General features: G+C 40.0%; 1 protein-coding gene and 1 pseudogene across 10 annotated transcripts in view; one reads left to right on the top strand and one right to left on the bottom strand.

Annotated features, from left to right (window-relative positions):
* The window catches only part of DOCK7 (dedicator of cytokinesis 7), a 208,257-nt gene extending 185,075 nt beyond the window's left edge, over positions 1–23,182 (bottom strand). For 9 of the 10 annotated variants that reach the window (XR_009493802.1, XR_009493804.1, XR_009493803.1 and 6 more), the window contains exon 1: positions 23,028–23,182. Coding sequence is in view for 3 of the 10 variants with exons in the window: in XM_005204517.5 (XP_005204574.1) it covers positions 23,028–23,065 (38 nt within the window). In the remaining 7 variants the exon portion in view is untranslated. 10 annotated transcript variants of the gene reach the window in all.
* Positions 10,484–16,242, top strand: LOC782835 (large ribosomal subunit protein uL14-like; annotated as a pseudogene).
* Positions 23,183–24,136: the final 954 nt, after the last annotated feature.

Below are 24,136 nucleotides of genomic sequence, written 5' to 3'. Positions count from 1 at the left end.
GAAGACAGAACTCAGGGAAGAAGTGTAAGGGAATATACCATGGAATATACCAGGTAAGGGAACATATCAAAGACAAGGCAAAAGGGCTAGCTAAAAAGCCCCAAAAGAAAAAAGGTAAGAACAGATGATACTCCAATGCTGTGACTATACAAGTCCAAGACTGATAACCAACAGGCTGAATCATAGTTGGACCATTGTGTATAGTTCCTATTAAAGACAAAAAGAGGCAAAAATAAATAAACAAATGCAACACTGTATCACTTTCCAAGTATTTGTGCCAAATTTGTCCAATATAACCATAAGTTTACTTTTTAAATCTGTGAGTCTATTTCTGCTTTGTAATAAGTTCATTTGTGTGTGTGTGTGTGTGTGTGTGTGTGTGTGTGTGTGTGTGTGTACGGTTATCAGGGGAGGATGCGGTAGGAAGGGATAGTTAGGGAGTTTGGAATTGACATATACACTGCTATATTTAAAATGACTAACATAACACTGTTAGTCAACTATCAGTTCAGTTCAGTTCAGTTCAGTCGCTCAGTCCTGTCCGACTCTTTGCGACCCCATGAATCGCACCACGCCAGGCCTCCCTGTCCATCACCATCTGCCGGAGTTCACTCAGACTCACGTCCGTCGAGTCAGTGATGCCATCCAGCCATATCATCCTCTGTCGTCCCTTTTTCCTCCTGCCCCCAATCCCTCCCAGCATCAGAGTCTTTTCCAATGAGTCAACTCTTTGCATGAGGTGGCCAAAGTACTGGAGTTTCAGCTTTAGCGTCAGTCCTTCCAAAGAAATACACCAATATAAAATTAAAAGTTTAAAAACAAGCAAAAACAAACCTGTATATCTAATATCTAGATCACAAAAAATACAGAGAACAGTATTAACAATACCAAAAAAGGCAATCAGACAAAAAACAAAAGAAAAGTCGTGTCTCTTTAACAAGTCAATGTGATGAATAAATAAACACAGTGGGCTAAGCTTTAGCACAAAAAAGACATAAGGCTAAAAATTAAAGTCTATTCAAAAAGAGAAAGAAAGACTTAAATATAACCAAAAACAATGAATAGTTCTTAACTGGATCCTGGTTTGAACAAGATATTTCTAAGGATAATGAGAAATTTGAACATGGACAAGGTATTACATAATTAAGAATTAGTGTCTTTTTAATGTGGGAACAGTATTATAATAATGGAAGAAAATGTCCTTATATTTTAGAAAGGCAAATGAGGTCTATAATTTACCTTAAGGGCTTAAAACTCTTCAGTTATTACTGCTCTGCCTTAACAGAGAAAACTAGAAAACTAAATATGGAATACAGGTATGGCAAATACTCTTCAAGAAGTGTATCACATCCTCTGTACATTCCTGACTGGTTAATCTGCCTCTTTTACTCAGGTCAGACACTCATCCTCTGTGCTTTCAAAGCACTGTGTTTATCCTCATTCATTCAAAGTAACGGAGTTTCCAGGAGGCTCGTTCAGATAGGTGGCGGACTAGTCAGACTGTTTTCCATGGTGGAATGAGAACCTGGCCTTGCAGACAGAGTTTGATTTCAGCAATGGGAAAACCCAATGTTTGTAAACATTATCTTTGAAAGAAGCACATAAATTGCAATGTAGGTTTTTCTAAAATGGTAGTAATGCAACCCACAAACGTAAAAGTATGGTGGGGGAAAAAATAGTCTGGTGAAATATGAAAGATTTGGCTTCTCAGACCTGGCACATTCACTTTTCAGAGGTACCTTTGCAACCTCCTTGAAGAATGACTGAAGCCAAGGAAACTTTAATTCTGACAGGAGTATGTCTCTTTTCCTATATAAATGTCTCAAAAGAGGTTAATTTCTGCCATTAAAGAAAATGTGTACTGTTTTTAACTGTCTGGCGGCACTTTCCTATCAAAAGCTACCTCATCGTGATAACTGAGCAGATAAATAGTATGTATCAAACTGTTCTGAAATCTACTTACCTGTCTCCTTACAAGGAACTAAGCAATTAGTTTTACCTAGCTTAGCACCCTCTAGAAGAGTGCCTAGAACACTCTGGTTGCTTAATAAAGTTTAAAAAGCTGAAGTGAAAAATATGAGACTATAGAGAAATTCGGAAAATTCAACAGTGGCCACAGAACTGGAAAACGTCACTTTTCATTCCGATCCCAAAGAAAGGCAATGCCAAAGAATGTTCAAACTACTGCAGAATTGCACTCATCTCACACGAGAGCAAAGTAATGCTCAAAATTCTTCAAGCCAGGCTTCAGCAATACGTGAACCGTGAACTTCCAGATGTCTAAGCCGTATTTAGAAAAGCAGAGGAACCAGAGATCAAATTGCCAACATCCGCTAGATCATCAAAAAAAGCAAGAGAGTTCCAAACAAACCTACTTCTGCTTTATTAACTACACCAACAAACTGTGAAAAATTCTTCAAGAGATGGGAATACCAGACCACCTTACCTGCCTCCTGAGAAGTCTATACCCAGGTCAAGAAACAACAGTTAGAACTGGACATGGAACAATGCACTGGTTCCAAATTGGGAAAGGATTATGTCAAGGCTGTATTTTGTCATCCTACTTATTTAACTTACATGCAGAATACATCATGCAAAATGCCGGGCTGGATGAAGCACAAGAAGGAATCAAGACTGTCAAGAAAAATATCAATAACCTCAGATATGCAGATGACACCACCCTTATGGCAGAAAGTGAAGAGGAACTAAAGAGCCTCTTGATGAAAGTGAAAGAGGAGGGTTAAAAATCTGGCTTAAAACTCAACATTCAAAAAACTAAGATCATGGCATCCAGTTCTAGCACTTCATGGCAAATAGATAGGGAAACAATGGAAACAGTGAAAGACTTTATTTTCTTGGGCTCCAAAATCACTGCAGATGGTGACTGCAGCCATGAAATTAAAAGACACTTGCTCCTTGGAAGAATAGCTATGACCAACCTAGACAGCATTTAAAAAGCAGAGACATCACTTTGCCAACAAATGTCTATCTAGTCAAGGCTATGGTTTTTCCAGTAGTCATGTATGAATATGAGAGTTGAACCATAAAGAAAGCTAAGCAACAAAGCTTTTGAACTGTGGTGTTGGAGAAGACTTTTGAGAGTCCCTTGGACAGCAAGAAAATCAAACCAGTCCATCCTAAAGGAAATCAGTCCTGAATATTCATTGGAAGGACTGATGCTGAAACTGAAGCTCCAATACTTTCACCACTTGATGTGAAGAACTGACTCATTTGAAAAGACCCTGATGCTGGGAAAGATTGAAGACAGGAGGAGAAGGGGACGACAGAGGATGAAATGGCTGGATGGCATCACCGGCTTGATGGACGCGAGTTTGAGCAAGCTCTGGGAGGTGGTGATGGACAGGGAAGCCTGGTGTGCTGCAGTCCAGGGGGTCACAAAGAGACAGACACGACTGAGCGATTGAACTGAGCGAAAAATTCATAATTCCTCTTCCCAGTAGTTCAATAAGAATGCTAGAATGGAACAACTGATATGAACTTCTTGAGAGCAGGAATTACATCTTATTAATCTTTACATCTTCAGTGTCTAAGATAATGAGACAATGGCAGGGGGAGAAAGTAGAATGGAGAGACAAGTATAAGAGTGGAGAGAAAGAAAGGAGGTAAGAAAAAAGGATGAACTTAGAGACTACCCAGTATATGAACTTTCCAAATGCTTATCGAAGTAAACTAACCTATAAGTATTGTTGGTTTCTAATTGATTTAAAGGAGACAAGAAGTATATCTTTTTATCTATTACTGCCAAATAATCAGGTAAGTGCTTGCTGGGGAGGAAAAAAGTCTGAATCAACAGAGGTGTTCTAAATGTATGTAACTTTTTCTTTAAGAGCCTAGTAACATCATTATGATTCCATTTGTTAAGTGGTAAGTTTAAAAACTACTACTGAATCATAATGCTCTCCTATTCTATGTGAATCTCTTCTTTTTAACAATGTGTTAATAAGACAACATGTTTACTTATCTCAAAGTAGTCTCTAATATGTCTTTAGCAAATCTGCAAAGGGCTGGTTCCAGAACTACACTTAAAACTCTTTACCATTACATAAATACAGTTACTATGAGAAGTAGGGAAAATAAGATTTCCCACTATGGAGAAAAGGCAAAACAAATTGATAAAAGAAGATATCTTTTTTTAAAAAAGGAAAATTCACATGGTACTGGGGCATCCCAGGTGGCACTAGTGGTAAAGAACCCACCTGCCACGGCAAGAGACTTAAGAGATGAGATGTAAGAGATGCAGGTTGGATCCCAGGCTGGGGAAGATCCCCTGGAGGAGAAGCCTGGCAGTGCATGGGGGTCGGAGAGTCTGGACACAACTGGAGTGACACAGCATGCACACACATACATGGTATTAAAAACTCAAGCTTGCACTTCCCCTGGTGGTCTAGTGGTTAAGACTTCGTGCTCCCAATACAAGGAGCATGGGTTTGATCTTCCCTGGTCCAGGAAGATCCCACATGCCACGTGGTGCGGCCAAAAATAATTAAATAAATCTCAAACTTTACAAAGAAGTAAAAACAAAAGGTCTATTTCTCTACCCTTTCCAATCCCCAATCCCATTCCCCACTTAATGTTTTCTTAGGGATCCTTCAAGAAAAAGATGTGTGTATATAAGAAATTCTTACTTTTTAATACATACAACATCATACATAACCTTTTCTTGGTATCTTACATTATACACTTAATATATCTTGAGAATCTTTCCATATCAGCACATAAAATTAATAATAATATTCTATCAATGTTTACCAAGCACTTACAATGTGCCAGATGTTGTTTACAGTGTTAAATTTCTTATACCTCATTTAACCTTCAGAAAAACTCTATGAAGTGGGCACTATAAGAGGACACTGAAATTTCAAGAAGTTCAGGTCATATTAATCAATAAGGAATAGCCCTAAGATCTGAACTTAGAGCACTTACTCTTAACCACTGTTCTCCTCTTATCTAACATTGACTCCATGAAATGGATAAGCTGCAACATATTTAACCACTCTCTACTGGTAGACATTTAAGCTATTTCTGGTCTGCAAAGTTCATCATTAGAATGTAAGCTTCATTGAGAGATTTTGGTCTAAATCAAGAATTACAGGCGATTTTTACTTTCTCTTTTGGGCCTTTTGTATTTCCAAATTTCCTGCAGTACTACATACTAATCTACAGCAAGAAAAAATAGACATTTTTAGATAAATTTCAAAAATAGAGCAACCTTCCCAAGCTTATAGGGTAGATGCTGGGTTTGAATTCAGATCCATAAAACTCTGAAGGCCTCTTTCCATGGAAGAGTTTCCAAAGGTAAATAATTCTAATTATAGTTCATACTGGGCTTCTCTGGTGGATCAGTGGTAAAGAATCCACCTGCCAATGCAGGAGACATAAGTTCTATGCTGGGGTCAAGAAGATCCCTTGGAGAAGAAAATGGCAGCCCACTCCAGTGTTCTTGCCTGGGACAGTCCCATGGACAGAGGAGCCTGGCAGGCTACAATCCTTGGGGTCACAAAAGAGTCAGACACAACTTAGAGACTGAATGACAACAAATATTTCATATTAATGATTTCTCTATTCTCCAAAATCTAGCCTATGAGGTCAGTTAAAGATACCCAGCGAAAATGTCTGATACACATTAACATATTAATAGGAACACTATAATAATTACTACCACTGGTACGATCTGTTTCCTATCTTTCATGAATGGTTAAATAAAACTCCCACCTGAGGCACTGTCATTCCTAAGTTATCCTGCATTAAATTTTTTATGAATCTAGGTCCAGAGAGGACCAGTAACAACTAAAAGTCCAAGAAAACAAAAACACATACAGGTTGATTTGTGAAACCAAAGAACAGAAATAATCCTTCTCTATAATACACTTCACATTTAAGTCAGAGTTCCTTTAGGGGAAGAATGAAAAAAAAAAAAAAAAGGATGTAAGATGACTCATGTTCCCATCTGACACTATCTGGGGATAATATTTAAGTTAAGATTCAGAAAGCACTGTATTAAAAAGACTTGGAGGTCTCCATCATTCTGATCTACAGCATTTCACTATTATCTCAATTTCCTCACCTAAAACATGGTGGTAACAATGCTCCCTACTTCATGGAACATATTAAACATAGAAAAAAATTTAAAGTCTTAGTATTTGTAAAAATTATCACTGAACTTAAATTGGCAACTAAAAAGAAAACTGAAGGGGGAAAATCCGTACTGTAAAAAGTCAATCCTCCCAAAAGGAGATAAATATACCTTAATTCCACTAGTTCAGGAAAATAAAGCCAGAATCTCCTTACCCATAAATTCTAACACTGTATACCAAGATAAGATAACATACAAATTATATTCTGGTGTAAACTGTATACAATTAGTTGCTAAACTCTGTTCATCTTAAAGACTTCTCAAATCTTTGTCCCCTGCTTCAGTTTCCTACACTACCTGCCTCAGTTCAGTTCAGTTCAGTCGTTTAGTCGTGTCCAACTCTTTACAACCCCATGGAATACAACACGCCAGGCCTCCCTGTCCATCACCAACTCCTGGAGTTTACTCAAGCTCATGTCCATCGAGTCGGTGTTGCCATCCAACCATCTCATCCTCTGTCGTCCCCTTCTCCTCCTGTCTTCAATCTTTCCCAGCATCAGGCTCTTTTATAATGAGTCAGTTCTTCACATCAAGTGGCCAAAGTACTGGAGCTTCAGCTTCAGCATCAGTCCTTCCAATGAACAGTCAGTGTTGATTTCCTTTAGGATTGACTGGTTGGATCTCCTTGCTGTGCAAGGGACTCTCAAGAGTCTTCTCCAACACCACAGTTCAAAAGCATCAATTCTCCGGTGCTCAGCTTTCTTTATAGTCCAAATCTCACATCCATACATGAATACTAGAAAAACCACAGCTTTGACTAGATGGACCTTTGTTGGCAAAGTAATGCCTCTGCTTTTTAATATGCTGGCTAGGTTGGTCATAGCTTTTCTTCTAAGGAGCAAGCATCTTTTAATTTCATGGCTGCAGTCACCATGTGCAGTGACTTTAGAGGCCAAGAAAATAAAGTCTCTCACTGTTTCTACTGTTTCTCCATCTATTTGCCATGCAGTGATGGGACCAGATACCATGATCTTAGCTTTCTGAATGTTGAGTTTTAAGCCAACTTTTTCACTCTCCTCTTTCACTTTCATCAAAAGGCTCTTTAGTTCTTCTTCACTTTCTGCCATAAGGGTGGTGTTCCTCTGCATATCTGAAGTTATTGATATTTCTCCCGTGAATCCTGATTCCAGCTTGTGCTTCATCCAGCATGGCATTTCACATGATGTATTCTGCATGTAAGTAAAATAAGCAGGGTGACAATATACAGCCTTGACATACTCCTTTTCCTATTTGGAACCAGTCTGTTGTTCCATGTCCAGTTCTAACTGTTGCTTCTTCACCTGCATACAGATTTCTCAGGATGAGGTCAGGTGGTCTGGTATTCCCATCTCTTTCAGAATTTTCCACAGTTTGTTGTGATCCACACAGTCAAAGGCTTTGCTGGAGTCAATAAAGCAAAAGTAGATGTTTTTCTAAAACTCTATTGCTTTTTCAATGATCCAACGAATGCTGGCAATTTGATCTCTGGTTCCTCTGCCTTTTCTAAATCCAGCTTGGACATCTGGAAGTTCACAGTTCACGTACTGCTGAAGCCTGGCTTGGAGAATTTTGAGCATTACTTTGCTAGCATGTGGGATGAGTGCAATTCTGCAGTAGTTTGAGCATTCTTTGTCATTGCCTTTCTTTGGGATTGGAATGAAAACTAACCTTTTCCTGCCCTGTGGCCACTGCTGAGTTTTCCAAATTTGCTGACATATTGACAGCAACACTTTCACAGAGTCATCTTTCAGGATTTGAAATAGCTCAAATAGAATTCTATCACCTCTAGTAGCTTTGTTTGTAGTGATGCTTCCTAAGGCCCACTTGACTTCACACTCCAGGATGTCTGACTCTAGGAGAGTGACCACACCATCATGGTTATCTGGGTCATGAACATTATCTATAACATTATCTGTTACATAACATTATCTGTAGGTAGGTAATAGTTAAATGTTTAACTTAAACTTTTATAGTTAACTTAAATAGTTAAACTTAATAGTGACAGCTTTCCTCCTAAGACTGGAATGAAAGCAAGGATGTGCATTCTCACCATTTCTATTCAACACTATACCGAAGGATCCAGGCAGTGTAATTCAGGAAAGGAGAAAAGGAGGAAGGAAGGAAAGAAGGAAGAAAGGGAGAAGGGAAGGGAAAGAGGGAGAGAGAGAAGGAGGGAAGGAAAGGGAAGAAATTAAAGGCACTAAGATTGGAAAGGAAGAAATAAACTCTTTACTCACAGACAATACATCCTATAAGCAGAAAAGTTTAAGGAATCCACCAAACATTTCAAGAATTAATAAATGAGTCCAACTGGATGCTTGGGGCTAGTGCACTGGGACGACCCAGAGGGATGGTATGGGGAGGGAGGAGGGAGGGTTCAGGATGGGGAATACATGTATACCTGTGGAGGATTCATTTTGATATATGGCAAAACTAATAAAATTATGTAAAGTTTAAAAATAAAATAAAATTTAAAATAAATAAATAAATAAATAAATGAGTCCAGCAAGGTCAGAAGATACAAATTTAACATTCAAAATTCAATTGCATTTCTACATACTAGCAACAAACTCACCAAAAATAATTCTTTAATTCCATTCATGGTAACATCAAAAACAATAAAATACTTAAAAATAGATTTAACAAAAGTGTAAGACTTACACACTGAAAAATTTTACTAAGAGAAATCAATAAAGCTCTAAATAAATGAAGACACAGCCTGTTTTCATGGATCTGAAGACTTAATATTGCTGATGCCAACTCTCTCCAAGATAATCTATAGATTCGATGTAATCCTTATCAAAATCCTAAAAGAATAGTTGCAGAATTGCCAAAATTCATGTTGATACTGATTCTAAAATGCTTGCAGAAATGTAGAAAACAATTTTAAAAAAGAAAAAAAAAGTTGAAAGACTTACACTTCCGGCTATCAAATTTTACTGTAAAATAACAGTAATCAGAACAGTTTGATATTGCAAGGACAGATATACAGATCCATGATTTCTGACAAAGTATGAAGTCAATTCATACCTTAACAAGATGGTCTTTCCAACAAAGACTACTGCAACAACTGGACATTCACATGCAAAAGATGAATTTAGACCCTCATCTCACACTATGCACAAAAATTAATGCAAAATGGATCATAAACCAAAAGTAAAAGCTAAAACTTCTAGAAGAAAACAGAGAAGGAAACCCTAAGCATGAATTATGCAGTCTTAGATAACAACACCAACATCATAATCCACAAAAAGAAAATTACTGAATTAAACTTCATCAAAATTTAAAGTCTTTGTGCTTCAAAATTCACCACTAAGAAAATGAAAAAACAAACCAGACAGGAGAAAATATTTGCAAATCATGTATCTAATAAAGGGCCTGTATCTAAAATGTATAAAGAACTCTTACAACTCAAAAACAAGATAAATAATCCCTTCAAAATTGAGCAAAAGATTTTAATAGATATTTCACCAATAAGATATGTAAATGGTTAATAAGCACAGGAAAAATATCACTAATCATTAAGGAAATGCAAATCAAAACCACAATGTCAGTACCAGTACATGACAAGCTTTGAAAAGCTATACTAAGTGAAAGAAGCCAGACACAAAAGGCCATGTAATATATGATTCCACTTATGTGATACTTTCAGAAAAGGCAAATTTAGAGAGAAAGTGACAGACTTAGAAGTATATTGGGTTGCCGCAGCTTGGGGTGGGACTAGGGAGTGACTGTAAACTGGCACAAGGGATCCTAGGTGGGCATGAAAAAGGTCTAAAACAGGATCCTGAGTGATGGTTTCACAACTTTGTAAATTTACTAAAAATCACTGAATGATACACTTAAAATGAACTAAGTATATGGTATGTAAAGCATAGCTCAATAAAGTTGTCCTGTTTTGTTTAAAGAAAAAAAAAAAGAGGACTTCCCTGGTGGTTCAGTGGTTAAGAATCTGCCTGCCAATGCAGGGGACACAGATTTGATCCAGGAGGATTCCACATGCCATGGAACAGCTAAGCCTGTGCGCCAGGACCACTGTGCCTGCGCTCCAGAATCTGTACTCCACCACCACAAGAGAAGCTACCGCAGTGAGAAGCCCGTGAACCACAACTATAGAGTGGGCCCCACTCACTGCAACTAGAGAAAGCCCATGTGCAGCAACGAAGACCCAGTGCAGCCAAAAATAAATTAATAAAATATAAAAATAATAACTATAAAAATTAAAATAAATGTAAAAAAAATGTTTTTAAGAGTTTGGATATGATTGGAACTACTCTGTGTAGATAAGAGGAAGAAACTGCTTACAGTGAGAAAAAGAATGTTGATGATGGGAAAAAGAGAAGAGTTGGGATGAAGTCACTAAGAAAGCTTTGGACCCTGAGGCCCCTTACCACCATCTCTGTATCTTTAGCAAAGTTTCTGAAAATCAATAATAGGCTGATATGCGCAGAGGAGTGCAGTTTTCTGGTGTCACAGGACAAATATGGAACACCTAAGGATGAGGCAGGAGTGCAGGTACAGAAAGAAGCATGGGAAAGCCAGAAAACAAGAACCAAGCAGACCTCCTTGGGAGGTGCCATTAAGTGAAAGTCACTCAGTCGTGTCTGACTCTTTGCGACCCCATGGACTAATCCATGGAATTCTCAAGGCCAGAATACTGAAGTGGGTAGCTGTTCCCTTCTCCAGAGGATCTTCCCAACCCAGGGATCAAACCCAGGTCTTCAGTATTGCAGGCAGATTCTCTACCAGCTGAGCCACCAGGAAAGCCCAGAGTTGGCATTAAGGTGAGAGCTAAACTTAAAGTTAAGAGACGGGATCCACAGCTGGCATCAGGTTACCCTGGTTTTCTTTTTGTACTTCACCAGCTACATTTAAATTTTAGCAGGTAGTCGAGCTGACTATACAGCTATATATTTAAATGATTATAGTGATGCTGCTGCTGCTGCTGCTAAGTCGCTTCAGTCGTGTCCGACTCTGTGCAACCCCATAGACAGCAGCCCACTAGGCTCCCTCGTCCCTGGGATTCTCCAGGCAAGAGCACTGGAGTGGGTTGCCATTTCCTTCTCCAATGCATGAAAGTGAAAAGTGAAAGTGAAGTCGCTCAGTCGTGTCCGACTCTTAGCAACCACATGGACTGCAGCCCACCAGGCTCCTCCATCCATGGGATTTTCCAGGCTCGCAGAGTACTGGAGTGGGGTGCCATTGCCAACTTCAAATGACTAATTTCAAAGAATATCAGTTGTTTTGGGGACCAGCTCTCTGATCCTCCTTCTTTTGGTTATAAACTCCTTTTTGATAAGGAACTCATTCTTTGAGGTTGAGTGTTGCTGACACCATCATATCTCTCCCCCAAGCCACAGAGGACATACTACCCAGGGACTGGTCAGAGTCCCCTGCATCCCTAAATTAATAATTGGTTCAAGGAAGGATTATAGTAATGTGATCCAAGCCAGACCAATAACTGAGTTCCTAAACCTTTTCTGCCACAACTAAACTTGCAGGATTCTAGCCTGGGACTGTCAATTCCCACTGTAACCCTTTTATTACAACTCTGTGGAAAATCTAGCCAAGACAAGAAGATAAGAAGCTTATATTAACATCACTGGACTGAATTAACCACTGGACCGAATGTACTCAGTTACATTAGTCAGCAACTTTTTGTATGTGCAAACTGATTTGAGGTTCTGTCACTTGAAACCAAGAAGTCTCTTCTATAAAAGGCCACTGAAAAAGTAGGGGGACATCTCGAGTGGTTGACAAAGGGGTCCAAAAGATGCAACCCAGAAAGGAAAGGGAAGTAACTCTGAGTTAGAAGACTCAGGAGAAAAGCAGGTAGATAAATTTCCTCTTCTTTCAGAATCCCATCTGCAGATCTGAGGAACTGTTCTGCTGTCCAGTGATATCCTGTATGGCCTAGCAAGCACACGTGCCGAACAATCTCTTCCTAGCTCTTTGTGAAGCAGTGGCCAACGAGATAAGGTATTACCTTACATTGTTTCCCATCTATCTCTGCTTCACTTCCCTTTTCTCTTGTAATGCTCTAGGATTATGCCTCCCAGAAAAAGTCTTAACTCTTTATCTTTGTCTCAGTATCTGTTTTCTAGGGAACACAAACCAAAAGATCTACAAAAACCTACAGTAACCATAAGGCTTAATACCAAGTGAAAACACTTTGAGATTATAAACAAACTGAGGATGTTGTTGTTCAGTCGCTAAGTTGTGTCCAACTCTTTGCAACCCCACAGACTGCAGCATATCAGGTTCCCCTGTTCTTCACCATCTCCCAGAGTTTGTTCAGATTCATTCCATTGAGTTGGTGATGTTATCTAACCATCTTATCCTCTGCTGCCTCCTTTTCCTATTGCCTTCAACATCAGGGTCTTTTCCAATGAGTCAGTTCTTAGCATCAGGTGGACAAAGTATTGGAGCTTCAGCTTCAGCATCAGTCCTTCCAATGAATATTCAGGACTGATTCCCTTTACAATTGACTAGTTTGATCTCCTTGAAGTACAGGAGACTCTCAAGAGTCTTCTCTAGCACCACAATTCAAAAGCATCAGTTCTTCAGTGCTCAGCTTTCTTTATGGTCCAACTCTCACATCTGTACGTGACAACTGGAAAAACCATAGCTTTGACTATATGGATCTTTGTCGGCAAAATGATGACACTCAGTACTAACACAATGTTGAATAGAAATGATATTAAAAATCTATACAGTAATGCAAGGTAATAATCTGCAGATCAACACAAAAAAATAAACCAGCTACAAGTTTCAAAAAGATACAACAAAATCCTTGATTTTCATATGATACAGCTATGTACATAGAATAAACAAGGCCACAGGGCAATAAGTAGGTTGACTGCAGCCTAATCTTCCCGTTCAGCTTTAGTCCGTCCTGTAACAGAGGTTTATCAAGTACAAAGTTGGAATATTAAGCCTCCTGAAAAAGACTGACCCTGTGTTTTCCTGAGATAATATAACAGTTCTGGTTGAATCAGTCCCACGATGCTGTTGTATAACAGCCTGAGGACCATCCAGAGTTGAAGAGCCTGTGCCCATTTTAAAGAATCAAGGATTATTATTAAATTTCGATTAAAAAATTTTTTTCCTGGGTAAAGAGTATAATTATTTTAATCAATTAATTATTATTTTATTATTTTCTTCAAGATATGCTTTCATTTTTTTACTTGTAAAGAAAAAGTATAAATAAGAAGCAAAACAAAAGATATAGACTAAAAGTAAAAAACTGGAGCAGACATTATCAGTGTAAAATAGCAACCAATGTCTATAACTAAGTAAAACTACAAATTGTCAGTACATTTTGCCCCTTAAAACCAATTCTTTGTGCAAAATTAATTTGATATAACAAATCTGGAGGGCAAGGCTACCCGTCACTGTACCTAGGTCTATATTTTTTCTTTTTTTTAAATTTTAATTGGAGGCTAATTACTTTACAGTATTGTGGTGGTTTCTGCCTTACATTCACATGAATCAGCCATGGGTGGACAAGTGTTCCCTGTCCCCTCCCTCCCCATCCCATCCCTCAGGATCATCCCAGTGCACCAGCCCTGAGCACCCTGTCTCATAAAAGAAAAATAAAAAGGAATACACATTTTTAGATTTAACAAGAGTTTAGCAAGATATATTATTATTTATTAGTCACTAAGTCATGTCTGACTCTTTTGTGACCCCATGGACTATAGCCCCCCAGGCTCCTCTGTCCATGGGATTTTCTAGGCAAGAATATTGGAGTGGGTTGCCATTTCTTTCTCCAGGGTATCTTCTCTACCCAGGGATTGAACCCATGTCTGTCTTCTGCACTGGTAGGCGGATTCTTTACCACTGAGTCACCTGGGAAGCCCAGCAAGATGTATCACTGATATATACCTAAAAATAAATCTAACAAAAGATATGCAAAACCTTGCAGAGAAAACTATAAAATTTCATTGTGTGATGAAAAGTGAAAGTCAAGTCACTCAGTCGTGTCCGACTCTTTGCAACCCCATGGACGGTAGCCTACCAGGCTCCGCAGTCCATGGGATTTTCCAGGCAAGAATACTGGAGTGGGCTGCTATTTCCTTCTCCAGGGGATCTTCCCAACCCAGGGATAGAACCCTGGTCTCCTGCATTGCAGGCAGACACTTTACCATCTGAGTCACTAGGGAAGCCCTCATCGTGTGATATAAAGACCTAAATAAATGGAGACATACACCACAATCATGAATTGGAAACTCAATAATATAAGAATATCATTTCTCCCCCAAATTGATGCATAGATTCAAAGCAATCCCAATCAAATTCTAAAAGGACTGGGCAGTTTCTCATTTGGGGTGGGTGTTTTATTTTGTGTTTTGGAGGACCTGAGGACCATTCAGAGTTGAAAAGCCTGTGCCCATTTCAAAGAATCAAGGATTATTATTAAATTTTGGTAAAAAATTTTTAAAAAAGAAAATACAAAGTGGGTTGCCATTTTGTAGATGGTATACAGTATAGTTGCTTTACAATATATCTTAATTTCTGTTGTATAGCAAAGTGAATCAGCCACATATACACATATAACCCTTCTTCCCTGGATTTCCTTCCCATTTAGGTCACCAAACTTTTGGGAGCTTTTGTTTGTTTTTGGTAGATTCTAAAATATGCACAGAAATTCAAAAAGCTAAGATCAGCTAGGACACTTTTTTTTTAAGGTGGAAAGAGTTATCCTACCAAATTCCAAAGCTTATTATAATGAAAACTGTTTATAATTAATGAAAAGATGTATAACCAGATCAATGGAACAAAACAGAACCCATAAAAAAGACCCACAAATAAGGACACAAACATATTTATAGAGATGGCAGGACAGATCAATAGCGAAAGGAGAATCCATTCTGAAAAAAATAAAATTTCACTCCATACACATATCAAGTCCAGGTGGAATATAAACCTAAATACAAAGGCGGTAATTACAAAGTTTATGATAAATATATGATATACAAATGACCTCAGGGTAATAAAATATTTCTTAAATAAGACCCCAAAAGTACTATAATTTTTTTTACAAAACTGCTATACTGCATTAAGCTTAGTTTTCAAAAGATTCCAGAAAAAGGATTAAAAACAAACCATAGTGTATGAAGATATTTGCAAAATATAAAATCAATAAATAACTAATCTACAGAATATATGTAAGGTACTCACAAAAATCAATAAGAAAAAGAATCCAAAGGGAAGAAACAAAGAAAGAAAATGGCAAACTATTTAATTAGGTAATTTACAAAAGAGTAAATTCAAATGGTCAATAAACATACAAAAACAGGGCTCAATCTCATTAGTAATCAAATAAATATGCGTTAAAACTTTTATAATAAGATAGCACCATGCATCCATCAGACTAGCAAAAATGAGAAAGTTAGCAAAACCAAGTGATGGTAACTATGTAAAGCAACACTGTGGGAGTGTAAATCTGTACATCTATCTTAGAAAAGTTTGGCACTGCCTAACAAATTTGACAATAAATAAAATTGCTACAACAAGCAATCAAGACCCAGCAACTCCACACCTGAGTATACCCTAGAAAAACTCATGAACACATGTACCAGAGTATATGTGTAGGAATGCTCATAGCAGCATTGTTTCTAATAGCCAAAAATTGGAAACAGTCCTTTTTGTCCCTTTCCGGCCTTCAAGATATCGAAGCGAGGCCATAGTGGTCCTCTGGTGCGAAATACCGGATTTCCTTGGGTCTTCCGGTTGGAGCCGTGATCAACTGTGCTGACAACACAGGAGCCAAAAATCTGTATATCATCTCTGTGAAGGGGATCAAGGTTCAATTGAATAGACTTTCTGCTGCTGGTGTGGGTGACATGGTGATGGCCACAGTCAAAAAAGGCAAACCAGAGCTCAGAAAGAAGGAACATCTAACAGTGGTAATTCGACAACGAAAGTCATACCGGAGAGAAGATGGTGTGTTTCTTTATTTTGAAGATAATGCAGGGGTCACAGTAAACAATAAAGGCGAGATGAAAGGTTCTGCCATCACAGGACCAATTGCAAAGGAATGTGCAGGCTTGTGGCCAGGGATTGCATCCAATGCCAGCAGCATTGCATGATTCTTTGGTGTATTTGTAAAAAAATAAAAATTATTTGCTCCCCCAAAATAAAAATTGGAAACAATCCAAATGTCCATCTATTGTAGAATGGAAAATTGTGGTTATGTTTATACAATGAAAAATATTAAGCAATGAAAATGAATGAACTTCAACTGCTTGTAACATCATGGCTGAATCTCACAGTTACAATTTTGAGCAAAAGAAGATAGAACAGCATACAAACATACAATATGATTCTATTTAAATGAATTCAAAAATTTTCTAAATTAAATTACTTATGGATGCATTCATAAGTAGTAAAAATACAGAAAAGCAAGGAAATGGTTATCTCAAATGTCAGGACAGCAGCTTGGAGTACTCTGAACCAAAGGGTAAGATTTAAAAGAGAAAAGGCAGCATATATCAAAAACAACAGAACTGTTACAGAGATGGAAATGAGCAGAGCATTGTGGGGGTCAAGTGAAAACACCAGATTGACTAGTCCAAAATGTAAACTCAAGAATAAGCACAAGAGAAAGACCAGATTATAGATGACTTTTAAAATGCAAGCAGGGGGCTGGATTTAACCCCATAAGAAGTCACTATGTATACATTTTTGAACATAAGTATGCCATGATAAGGAGAAGGCAATGGCACCCCACTCCAGTACTCTTGCCTGGAAAATCCCATGGACTGAGGAGCCTTGGTAGGCTGCAGTCCATGGGGTTGCAAAGAGTCGGATACGACTGAGCAACTTCACTTTCACTTTTCACTTTCATGCATAGGAGAAGGAAATGGCAACCCACTCCAGTGCTCTTGCCTGGAGAATCCCAGGGACGGGGGAGCCTGGTGGGCTGCCGTCTATGGGGTCGCACTGAAGCGGACACGACTGAAGCGACTTAGCAGCAACAGCAGCATGCCATGATAAAAGCTGTGTTTTAGGGAGAATTCATTTGAAACACATTTGAATTAGAGGAGGGAGGGACTAGATAAGCTACAAACTTATTGTGGTTATCTGTAAGTGAGGTTATGAAAAACGATTCAGGTGGCAGGGTGGTATTCCTTCATACACTTTTTAGATGTCCAGTTTACTCAAGATTATGTGCTAAGCACTGGAGATAAAAAGACCTAGTGTGTGTGTGCTCAGTTGTGTCCGACTCTTTGCAAACCCCTGGACTGTGGCTTGCCAGGTTCCTCTGTCCATGGAATTATAAAGATTAGATGGTAAAAAAAAAAAAAAAAAAGATTAGATGGTGAAGTAAGAAAGGAGTTCCTCACTTATACTTTTGAAGATCCATCAATGTGGGTGAGTTGAGGATAAGGAGGGATTATTGATGTGTAGTTGCTAAGTTGTGTCCAACGCTTTTGCAACCCCATGGACTGTACAGGAGTACAGACACCATGGAGCCACCAGGCTCCTCTATCCATGGGATTTTCCAGGCAAAAATACTGGAATAGGTTGCCAATTCCTACTCCAGGGGATCTTCCCAACCCTGGGATCAAACTGGCGTCTCCTGCACTGCCAGGCAGATTCTTTACCACTGTGCCACCTGGGAATCCCAAAAAGACCGAGACCAGTCCTCAAAGAGCTCTGAAAGCAGTATAAAAGAGGGGGAACGGAAAAAGGAAAACAAGCATGAGAAATTTAAAAAATAAAATAAAAAACTGTAGCACATGAAATCAGTGATGAAGAAAAGAAAAAAGTCAACCATTCCTAATTCTCAAGAGGTCTACAATTCAAGTACACATAAGGTAGCATGGTAAGCACTGCCATATGGCTACAAGATTGACGAGGAGAGCAAGTAGGAAGTAGTCGTGACTATACCACACACATGTGAGAAAGGTGACTATAAAAGAAAAAGGAATGACTGGTTGGCAGCTAGAAATGCCAGAAGACTCGACAGTTCTTTGTTTTATGATGAGAAAGGCATGATAAGCCTTACGGCTTAAGGGAAACATCCATGAAAAAGAAGAGACTGAAGATGCTACAAAGGAAAGGGAAAATTGTGAGATCAAGGTTGGGAGTAGGTGGCAAGATACATGGTCCAAAATACAATAAAACAGGTAAGTTTTAGGGACAAGACATCTTTCGGGTTCAAGAGAAGGACGGCTGAATGACATACTGGGACAGTCATATGTCAAGGTTAAAATGAAGGACTCATGTGGTATGGAGGCTTCCCATATGCTAATGGTAAATAATCTGCCTGCCAATGTAGGAGATATAAAAGACACAGGTTCAATTCCTAGGTCAGGAAGTTCCCCTGAAGGAGGGCATGGCAACCCACTCCAGTATTCTTGCCTAGAGAATTCCATGGACAGAGGAGCCTAGCGGGCTACAGTCCATGGGGTCACAAAGAGTTAAACACAACTGAAGCGACTGAGCACAGCACAGCACCATGTGATATGGTCCCAAAGTTTTCAGTAAAAGATGGAGTAGGTAAACAGAGATAGTAAATGAGAGAAATTATTTGGAATAAACCTCATTTCAAATGAGAAGACATTAATTAATACAAGATCAACTCTGGACTACTCTAGTCTCCTCCTAACACTACTCTGCAGCTCAGGAGCAAGAAATAGGTTAGATATTCAGCATTAACAGTTAGGGAGATGAGCACAACAGAAGGTCAGGGAGGTGGTATATGTGTCTAAAGTGATGACACAGGCAGCACTGAAACAGTTGATACTATGTGGAAATGATTTACTTTGATCAGGAATGAGAAAATGAATTGAACAAAGTAAATTAAAAGACTGGGCCTATCCAGCCAGGGTTATGAACAGATTCAAGACTAAAAACAACTGAGGTTATAAATAAGCCTATATCCAGAAAATCCCACTCATGTAAGATTTTCCTCAGAAATAAAGATCTGATGAAGTCTTTCATTAAATTCTGATTCTTGGGCAGCAAAATGATACCAAATTAACAAAGATTACGAAAGCGAGGGTAACTCTGGGGATACTAATAGCAGCACTGTTAGAAAATCTAGAACTACCACAGAAAATATCTTGCAGAAAGAAAATACAAATAGTAAGGGTTTAACATCTGAAATCAGAGGACTCGGATTTGAGCCTCAAATAAGACAAATAATCTCATTCTCTTAGTAGGCCTCAGTTCTGCATCTAGATTATAGGAACGGTAAGTAAGGAATAATAGCAGCAGCTAACATTTTTTGAATGCTATGTTTCAGACACAGGTTTGTGTTTTACATGTATTATCTCAATTAATCCTCAAATTAACCCTATAGAGGTTTCTAGCTCCACTTTACTGATAAGCAAACCAAGACAAAGAGGTTAGTTAGATCAACTGCCCAGAATTACACAGCTATCATTTGTATAAGCAGAATTGCAACCTGAGGGATGTGACCTAGAGCCTACCTTCTGTTCTATGTTCTTCTGCCTTCTGGGTTATGAAGATGAGAATGATGTAAAAAGTGTTTTAAGTATACACAAATGTTCATCATTACAGCTGAATATCAAGTGACAGGACAAAATAATCCAAACAAAATGCTAAATCATTTATCTACAAACAACATTCCATAAATTGCACCCATTATACATTGCTGTTGTTCAGTCACTAAGTCATGTCCGACTCTTTGCAACCCTATCAGCTGTAGCCCACCGGGCTCCTCTGTCCAGGGGTTCTCCAGGCAAGAGTACTGGAGTTGAGTTGCCATTGCTTTCTCCATGAAATCTTCCTGGACCAGGGATTGAATCCACATCTCTTGTACTGGCAAGTGGATTTTTTTCCAACTGAGCCACCTGGGAAGCTCATTATATTTGAGGGAGTGATTACAAAGGTTAACAAAGCATATGTCTTGTTCTCCAAAAGGGGGGAGAACAGACAAGAGGCAGTACTTGACATGAAGTCTGCTTTTCTATGATGAGCTGAGGTTAGTAGTGCAATCAGTGATACAGAATAAAGAGCTTCAAGAAATCATCAAATCACAGCCTCAAAAAAACAACGGCACTAAAAGCAAAGGGCTAGGAAATAACTGAGCCAGAAAAGAGACCAGTATAATTCTTTTTAAAGGTTTTTAAAAAACCATAAACCTTTGAAAAAGAAAAGTAAGTTTTCAGATAGCAACAGGCTTTTCACAGTGCAACAAAGTTCATACAGGTACATCATAAAAAGGAATATTACTTCCAAGAAATGGTCCTAAGCCATTTTATAAACCCCATAATAATTTTTAAAAAGTGATACTTACTGAGCACTCATTATCAAAAAAGCACTTATAAGCACATCACAGGTATGAATTTATTCAACTCTTGACAACCATCCTATACGGTGAGTCCATATACCTTTAATTCCATTTTATAGATAGGGAAAATGAAGTAAAACTGTGGGGAAATAACTTGCCCAAGTTCACTCTATGAGGGGCAGTGCTAGGATGTCAAACCAGGCAGTTTGTTTTCAAACTGTACTATACTTCCCATGGTAGGAAATTAAGAAGCAGAACAGGAATTTATTCAGCCGTATTTTCCTAGGAGGAAAGTATCTTTCATTCACAACGACCAGATAAGCTGTTTTGTCCTCGGTCTTCCCTCCAAATTAAGTCCGAGCATTCCTCCTGAACTATCTCACCTACTCCTCTGCTTTAACTACAGTCTACTTGCTGATTACTCCCAAATCTAGACCTCCAACTCAATCTCTCTTCGGCATCTTAAACCTGTACCAACAGCCTCATAGACATTTCTCTTTGAGTGCTCCACAGCACTTGGAAACTAACAAGTCCAAAACTGAATTAACATCTCCAGTACACCACACTTCCCACTCTCAGGCCCCTTCCTCCTCCTGCACTCCCTTACCTCAACAATTGCCTCTAACCCATTTGCTCAAATCAGAAACTTGGATGTCCTCCCAGACTCTTCAGTCTTCCTCACCTTCCACATTCAGTCACTGCACCCCTATGTCTAAATATCTCTCCAATCAATTCATATATCTTCACTTCTACTGCCTCATGTACTTTTATAACTTTACAAGGCAATGTTAATTTGAATTTTTTGTTGTTTTGCAAAACTGGTTATCTTTTTTTCTTGTGTTTTGTCATGTCTATCTGAGGACAAATTCCATGACTGGAGAACAAACATTGTATACATTTCATACCTAACTCCCTAATGTGCACTTTCTTGATCAGCACAGTGTTCTCAGAGATAAGCTTTTGGCCCTATTTAAGAGAAATTAATACTTAGCATGCATGTCAAGTAATACATCTATTTTTAAAGGGCACCACCTTCAGAAACAAGATCAAATTATTTTACAAAAAAAGAACAAAAGTAATAATTTCCTATTAAGTAATAAATTCCTATTAAGTCTATCACAGCTCCCTAGATTATACTACTTAAGAGTTCAGTGATAGCTAGCAGGAGCCATACACCATACTAAAACCTTTACACCAATTATGCCACAATGTTTACAACAAGTCTACGAGCTGGGTACACTTTTTTTAATTTGTTTTTACCCATTATCCAGACCAGCTTAGAACTAAAGCTTAAGAGAACTTAATCAATTTGGCCAAGGCGTCAACTTAGAAAGTAACAATCAGGATTTCAGCCCATGTCATAGACTGAGCCTCTATGCTCTTAAGCATTTGCTATTTTGCCTCCTGAGGAAATAAAATATGTTTTAAAGTTCGAAAGAAAAAACAAATAAGCACAAAGCTTAAAGAGATGTTAGTTTTAAATGAAAAACATAACCAAAATAGAGTAACACTATGGAAGTTCAGATAGTTAAGAAAAGACTTGCTTGGCAGGCAAAAAAATCTTTCAGAAATAACAGTAAACTAAAAAGATCCAGAGTCAAGGAAATAGAATTGTCGAAAAAGTAATATTTTCGAATGTTTCTTTTCTTGTGAATTCATGATTAACAGAATGTCTAGTGTCGTATACATTCGTATATTTCACAAAGTCTACAAATATTAGAATCCTCCACCGTAATTCAGTTTTTAGTTTTAGAGGGGAGAAAGGCGGCAACATTCTCACCACAAGTAGGTAAAAGAAAACTCAGCCTTGATCGTTTACTTTTTACGTCTAGACTCTTAAAACGAGTCAAAGGGCCGGCGTATAAAGAACACTGCCTATCATCCATCTTTCTCCGGAGCTACGAGAAATACAGGGTAATTTACATTCACACGCTACTAGGATCAAGCTCCAGCGTACAATTTGGCAGATCCTGCAGCTGCACACGGAAGGTGCAAAGCACAGGTTCTCAACTTTTTATTCTGGCCGTACATTTTCCATTCTGGGTGCACGCGCCCACTCTGAACAAGACCCCTGGGTGCAAATAGGATTCGTGTCAGATTTCTGGGAAGGGTGAAGGGGCGTGAAGGAGCGGCGGCCTCCCTCCTCCACCAGGAGTCCGCGGCGCGCCGAACCTTTTGTTGGGGTGGAGACGAGGGCGGACCCCCCGCACCCTCCTGGGGAGAACCGAGGGTGGGCGGGGAGAGGGAAAGGGCCCCGGCCAGCCCGGGGGTGGGGACACAAAGAATTCGGGAAGCGCGGAGAGGCCAGCCGCCGAGCTTACCCCGCCTGCCTTTCAATAAGCCGCCGCCAAACTCCAGGCCCGGGCGGCCGAGGAGCCGGCGGAGGCGGGCGCGCGGGGCTCTCTGCGCCCCCGGGGTAGGCGAGGCCTGAGGGCCGAGGCAGGAGCGCCGCGCGAGGCCTCGGCAGCCCCGGCGAGTCCCCTCGGCCCCTCCACCCAGCAGCCGACCAGGCCGCGGGATCCCGGCGCCCTGGTCGCCACACCCACCCGCCTCCTAGGCCGGGCCCGGGAGGACTCTCCGGCTCTTCCTCCGGCTGCCGCGGCGCGCCACACGCCCCAGATTTACCTGCTGATCTTCTGGGCGAAGGCGCGGCGCTCAGCCATGGCTGCTAAGGCGGCGGCAGCGGTCTGGGCGCGGACGGGCGGGCGGGCGCGTGCCTCCTCGCTCGCGCTCCCTCCCTCGCCGCCTCCTCCAGTCCCGGCTCCGGACCCGGGAGGCTGGGGCTGGCGGCCGGAGCCGGGAACGAGCCCAGCCGTAATGCTCCTGAGAGACGCGCAGCAAGAAACCGCTCCTCCCCCAGCGCGTCAATCCCCGCGGGAACCCGGGCTTCAGAACGCAGCTCCGGCCCGCGGGAGCCAAGAGGAAGAATGCGGCATGGAGGGACCCAGCCGCCGGCCGTGACCGCACGGCTGCCGCGGGGCCCACATGATCAGAAGGACGCAGAGAGGCCAGCGACCCGGCGAGGCTCAGGAAAATAAGATAACCGAGCGCGTGGGGGGAGCCTAGCTCTCCCAAAAAGGAAGGGAAGGAAATGGAAGTTAGGCTTGGCCGAGGGGGCTGTGCTCTGCCTCCCGGGATGGCTTGGTCCGGGTTCTTGCAGCGCCCATCTCCGAGCAGTTGAAAGCACTTTCTGTTCTGCTGCGACCTTGTGAATGGGGTCTCACTGGATGGGTTTTCTTATAGAAAAAGAGCCAGAAAAGAGCTTTCTCCTGCAGAGGTCACAATAATAATAGTTGCTTGTGGTCCTAAGCCAGGCCCTGGGTTAGAGATTTACACACACGATTTTACTTAATCTTCACAACAGCTCTTGGAAATAAGTTGTTACTATCCCCATTTTAGAGAAAAGGAATTTGGTTCAGAGAAACTAAGCGAGTGGTCGTAGGTCACACAGATGGTAACCTCTTCAACCCAAACTCAAACCCGGAGCCCAAGCCTTTTCTTTGAGGACAAGTGTTTCTGCGGTAATAAGACTCTTCCTGAATCTATTTCTTTCCCCTTTTGAATCTGATTTTCCATTTGTATGTTTTGAACCAGATGAGTTCTGATGTACTTGGCCATTTTGACATTCTGCTAAGTAATCTGAATGTTTACCAAACTGATCTTGCTCATCAAGTCTATAAAATAGGGACTGGTAGAAATCCTGTTTCATTATTCTGTTGTAATCCCTTAGTGTC

The sequence above is a fragment of the Bos taurus genome, chromosome 3, assembly GCF_002263795.3.
Source record: "Bos taurus isolate L1 Dominette 01449 registration number 42190680 breed Hereford chromosome 3, ARS-UCD2.0, whole genome shotgun sequence".
NCBI lineage: Eukaryota > Metazoa > Chordata > Mammalia > Artiodactyla > Bovidae > Bos > Bos taurus.
Note: the sequence above shows the minus strand (reverse complement) of the source record. Positions and strands in the feature narration are given on the sequence as shown.